Source organism: Bison bison, unplaced genomic scaffold (assembly GCF_000754665.1).
Source record: "Bison bison bison isolate TAMUID 2011002044 unplaced genomic scaffold, Bison_UMD1.0 scf7180017864236, whole genome shotgun sequence".
NCBI classification, from domain to species: domain Eukaryota; kingdom Metazoa; phylum Chordata; class Mammalia; order Artiodactyla; family Bovidae; genus Bison; species Bison bison.
The window spans coordinates 3,831,492-3,837,320 of NW_011494808.1; the positions used below are offsets into that span (position 1 = coordinate 3,831,492).

Below are 5,829 nucleotides of genomic sequence, written 5' to 3' on the forward strand. Positions count from 1 at the left end.
TGACCCACTGCAGCAAGTCGGTGTTCTGTGTTGAAACGTGACCTTGCTTTTGCACATCCTCTTAGTACACGGTCCCCGCGCCGCCGGCAGGTGCTGGGGCCCACTCCAGTGTTCTTGAGCTTCCCTGGTGGCTCAGCAGTAAAGAATCCGCCTGCAATGCGGGAGACTTGGGTTTGATCCCTGGGTTGGGAAGATCCCCTGGAGAAGGGAACGGCTACCCACTCCAGTATTCTGGCCTGGAGAATTCCATGGACTGTAGAGTCCATGGGGTTGCCAAGAGTCAGAAATGACTGAGCAACTTTCACTTTCACTTCAGACCAGGGTTTGGGGAACCAGGGGGTGGAACAGATGAGACTGACCTCTGTGTGGGGCACGTGTGTCCCCCCCAGCCACCATCCCCCCAGACCTGTAGCTCTTGCTCAGTCACCTCCCTGCCACTCGCTCAGCCCCCAGGCTGCTGGTCTTCCCGGATGTTACTTCAGTAAGAAAGTGAAAGTGTTATTCGCTCAGCCGTGTCCAACTCTTTGTGACCCCATGGACTGTAGCCTACCATGCTCCTTCGTCCATGGGATTTTCCAGGCAAGAGTACAGCAGTGGGTTGCCATTGCCTTCTCCAGGAGATCTTCCCGACCCAGGGATTGAACCTGGGTCTCCCTCATTGTAGGCAGACGCTTTACCATCTGAGTCACCAGGGAAGTCCATACATATATAATTTATCTATTTTTGGCTGTGCTGGGTCTTCGTGCTGTGAGGCCTTGTCTCTCGCTGTGGCGAGTGGGGCTACTCTTTGCTGCGTTGCTCGGGCTTCTCGTGTTGGCTTGTCTCGTTGCGGTGGCTTCTCTCATTGCGATGCCTTCTCTCGTTGCAGAGCACAGGCTCGGTAGTTGTGGCACACGGGCTTAGCTTCTCTGTGGCATGTGGGACCCTCCTGGATGAGGGATTGACCTCGAGTCTCCTGCGTTGGCAGGCAGATTCTTTACCCCTGCGCCACCAGGGAAGCCCTGGTAGTTCAGTTTCTAACGCTGCCTGTATTATTTTAACTATTCACCGTGACTCGACTGTGTAAATGGGTGACATTCTACACAGTAAGTAGCAAATACGCTATTTGTGTAAATATTTGGTATGTCAGCACCGATAAACCGTAGGCTATTTGGGACGAAAATCCTGAGTGTCTTTTAACACCACAATTCAGGGACCTGCCCTCCTCTACTCTTGGCAGAAGTTACTTGCTGTTGTTCAAATAGGAAGCATTTTTTCTATTTGAAAGCTCTAATGACAGACCTTGGGAAGCCTCTGGGAGGAGGCACCTGCGTCCTGGGTCAGATACATCTGAACTGGGATTTGATGCTTCAGCAGGGCAGCCCTGCCTGCCCTGGAAATCAGCTGACGGATGTCCCCGTGGGCTGGGCGGGTCCCACAGAGTGTGGACTGTGAGACTGTCGAGAGCAGAGATCTGCTGCAGCTCTGAGAGGAAGCCGGGCCCCCGGGCGGGGGATGCGTCCTGAGAAACTGGCTCAGATGAACAGGTGGAGAGTCACGCATCTCTCAAGGGTAGAACCGCCCTGGAAAGTGACCAGGTAGGGCAGGGGGAGGTGGGCTGCAGAAACCTCCGGTGGGGTGGGAGGATGGTGAAGGGCCACATGTCAGCTGGATGTCTTCTCTGGGGACAAGGAGGCCGAACCATGCCTTTTGGGGGAAGCTTTGGGACGCAACCTCAAGGCGCGCCTCAGGAAATAGGATCCGGGGCCACCTGCCCGGGGAGAAGAGTCGAGATGGAGTTCAGAAAGAGGAGAGTCCCCCTCACGTAGAGCAAATCAGCCAGCAGTGGAATCTTAGCTTGTGAAGGGCCTGAACGCATCCATGAGGCTTGGCAGCCGGAAGTGGAATGACTGCCCGGGTAACGTGGGGCAGGGCTGGACTGGAGTGGTTCGTCTGTGGACACGTTTAGTCGCCAGCACCTACTGAGCACCCAGTGGGGCTGGGCGGCTCCAGAGCCTGGCCCGAGGCTCCAGACTCGCCCTGCGGTGCTCCACCAGCCACCGGACCTCCTGCCATGTCTGGCCTCAGACTCGGACAAGGTTGGGCCCAGGTTTCCAGGATAAAAAATGAGCAAGCTCATGCCCAGGTCTAAAGGGAGGTGACAGATCAGGAAAAGGTAGCAGAGCTAGCTCCGCTGATTAAGCTGCACGTGTGAAGCTCATGGCTCTGCATTTGTGTTGATCTTCACCCAAGACAGTTTCAGACTTCAGACAGTGGGTATGGGTTATTGAGGAGCCTTCCCTGGTGGCTCAGATGGTAAAGAATCCACCTGCAATGCAGGAGATGCAGGTTCGATCCCTGGGTCGGGAAGACCCCCTGGAGAAGGGAATGGCAACCCACTCCAGTATTCTTGCCTGGAGAATCCCACGGACAGAGGAGCCTGGCAGGCTACAGTCCACGGGGTCGCAAGAGTTGGACACGATTTAGTGACTCAACCATCACCACATGGGTTTTTGAACCTCTTTTGAGGCAACGAGATTAGAGAGAACTTGGGGGGTGGGATAGGCTGGGTTGGGGGAGGGTTCAGAGCCAGGAGCAAGGAAGCCATCAGGCAGGAGAGGTACATGCAGCCAGCAGGAGGGGGTGCTGGCTGGATGCAAGGCCTGTACAGGTGGACTTGGGCGCTCCAGTAGGACCAGAGTGGGTGTCTGGTTCTCTCTGGGAGAAGCAGCCCCATCCCACTCGGTACTGGATGAATTCCTGGAATTTTGTTCAAGCCATGCCCCATTTCAGAAGGTTCTGGGCAGGAACAGCCAAGTGAAGAAACACCTGGACTCCCTTACCCAGCCCTGTGCTGGTAACAGACTGGCTGATGCTTACCCAGTGCTTTATGCTCTTGGCAATGCTTGCCTCACTGGTAACTCTGAGCAGTTAAGGAAGGTGTCGTTATTTCCGTTTTGCAGGTAAGGCAACCGAGGCTCCAGGAGATTTATGGGCTTACTTAGATCACAGCCTTAATGCACAGGAGAGCCAGGCCCCAGATGCCCCAACCTTCTGAATCCCAGTGGTGTGTCCTTGGCATGTTTGGCCGCTTCACCTATGGGTGGGAAAGGGGGTCCAGGTGTAAGTGTCTGGGGATAGACCCAGACCGTCCTGCTGGCCGCCTGGACTTCAGCGCTGACGAGGAGCTGCTTGGTGGGGCCGTGGCAGCGTGGCTATGTTTCTTTGGCCAGCGGTTTCAGTTTCATTGGCTCCAGGGCCATGGGGTTGTCCCAGGTTCTGTTGCCTGGTCTTCTCTGGCTCGTGTTCTCTCCCTCACATTAGCCTTGACAGTTGTTTTCAATATGGGAAGAAACAAGAAATAAATCGGTACTTATACTGGCTCAGACAGTAAAGAATCTGCCTGCAACTCAGGGGACCTACGTTTCATCCCTGGGTTGCAAACATCCCCTGGAAAAGGGACAAGCTACCCACTCCAGTATTCTTGCCTGGAGAATTCCATGGACAGAGGAGCCTGGCAGGCTACAGTCCAGGGGGTCGCAAGGAGTTGAACATGACTGAGCGTCAAAACACGTCCAGACTTCACTAGATATTTTCATGTCCTTAATCCCAGCGCCCTCAGGTCGCAGAGGACACGTGGCGGGATGCCGTGGGCCTTGGCTGTGCATTTTCCAGGGAGTTCTGTCCTGCGAGTCTGGGCCCCTGAGTGACCGTGTCTGGTCTCCCTTTCAGAGCCGCCAACTTCAGGAACTTCACCTTCATCCAGCTGAGCGGAGAGTTCTCTCGGGGGAAGGGGCTGGACGTGGGCGCCCGCTCCTGGAAGGGCAGCAACGTGCTGCTCTTCTTCTGCGACGTGGACATCTACTTCACCTCCGAGTTCCTCAACACCTGCAGGCTGAACGCGCAGCCAGGTGGGCTCCCCTCCCGGGCACCCTTCTCGGCACAGCTCGCTCTGACCACCAGCTCCACATCAGCCTTCAGCCCCCCAGTGACGGAGACAGGGGAGCTGTCTCATTGATTCCTCCTTTGGTGTTGCGCTGGGGGCCTGTTGGCTACCGTAGCTCCAGGCTCTCAGTCCCAAAGGCGTGTCCATAACCCCTTTTCTGTTCTCTCCTGGGAGGTCAGCTTCAGGGGATAACCAGGAGCAAGTGTGGTGGGGAGGACGTGGGCTGAAACCACAGGGAGGGCGTGTCTGTGCGCAGCCCCCAGGGCAGGAGGGGCCCCGAGCAGAAAGAACCAACGACCCAAAAACTGTTCTCAAAGCCTGGGAGTCAGTGGCAAGGCTGACACTCAACTGCTAGCCACTGGAATGGCTGTGTTGGTTGTTAAAAAACCTGAAATGCTTCTGTGTCAGTGGATAAAGAGCAGCCACCCTGGGCTCCCTGAGTCTGTTCCTGCTGCCTGAGGTCACCCTGGCCAACTGCCCCGAGAGCCAGTAGTTAAAGGGTTAAGATCTAGCTGGGCAGGGGGCATTGAGACCGTCATTCACACCCATTCCCACTGGTGGTGTCCAATGCTGGAGCCACTGGCCATCAGCCCTTGGAGCATCACCCCCATTCTGGGAAGTCATGAATCCAAGTCTGTCCTTCTGGTCTACCTGCTGCAGTTCTAAGATCTGTCAGGGTCCAGTGAAGAGAAACAGGGACGTGCATGCAGACGCCAGGGGTGTGTCCGAGGGTTGAATATAAGTGAATAAGCCTAATAGCTTTATCTGTCCCTTTAAGCGAATGTTTGTTTTCTGATGTGCAGGGAAGAAGGTGTTTTATCCCGTCCTTTTCAGTCAGTACAATCCAGGCATAATATACGGCCATCATGATGCAATCCCTGCTTTGGAGCAGCAGCTGGTGAGTGCTCCCCTTGGGACCTGGGTGGGGGGTGCTCTGTTTCATGGCTGTCGTTCCCAGGGGCACCTGGCCATGAGTGGAGGTGAGTGGAAATCTGAGGGTTGCTTCCTTAAGTAATTTGTAAGTTTGGCAGATTTTCTGGCCTTTCCTCCAGCACCTCATCCATTAAAAAGTACTTGCAGTATTTAAAAGTGGGAAGTAAACAGGAGCAATACCTTACAGAAAGGTAGTTTCACACCTTTATAGCTTTCTTCTGGCATTTTGGAAACCAGTATCATTGTATTATGGACGAAGCACGTTTTCCCTTTATTATTGCAAAGCGCTGCGAGGTAAGAAAGCTGACATTCAGGCTCCGATTGGACAGGCAGAAGATGAAAGTTAGAAAGAGGTGGCTGACCCCCCGGGCACACAGTGAGTTAGGGACGCGGGGCCAGATCACTGCTTCCACTTACCGTTCCATTGGCATCGGAAGTGTCACCAGCCAGGTGGCTTTCACAGGAGTGTGGGAGGGACTCTGTGCTAAGATCCTGGTGCACAGGTGATGGTAGACACAGCACCCAGGCGCTCCTTAAGCTGAGATGTCTTCGTTGGTCCTTTAAGCAGAGAAACAGTGTAGGTTTCAGAAAGATGGGTGAAGGCAGCAGAGGGTCCCCGTGTCGCCAGAAGGCACGCCCCCCCAGGGTTGTTGTCACCTAGCTGCCATCGTCTGCAGAGACCAGGGGGCTTGCCTAAAGCCGATGCCGGCTCAGGCTGCGGGCGGGGGCCACTGCCTTGGGGGCCCTGTTTCTTGTGGAGGTAAAGCCGCGTCCTGTCGCCTCTCACGCTGGAGAACAGAAGCTTCCCTGTGACCCTGAGGAGTGCTGGACTCCCCAGTGCTTTCCTGCAGCGGGAAGGGAAGCTGATTTCATTGAACACGTGTTCTAAGAAATTCTTTAGGAGGGCCAATTCTGTGTTGAAGCTTCCAGATGTAGGAAAACCTGTTCTCTCCCATCCCCGCCACCCCCCC

General features: G+C 55.1%; 1 protein-coding gene across 1 annotated transcript in view; it reads left to right on the plus strand.

The window, feature by feature from the left end:
- The window catches only part of CSGALNACT1 (chondroitin sulfate N-acetylgalactosaminyltransferase 1), a 216,981-nt gene that overhangs the window by 201,228 nt on the left and 9,924 nt on the right, over window positions 1-5,829 (plus strand). Inside the window, exons 7-8 of the mRNA XM_010846399.1 lie at window positions 3,712-3,890; window positions 4,729-4,823. Coding sequence (XP_010844701.1) covers window positions 3,712-3,890; window positions 4,729-4,823 — 274 coding nt within the window. The remainder of the gene's footprint in view (window positions 1-3,711; window positions 3,891-4,728; window positions 4,824-5,829) is intronic.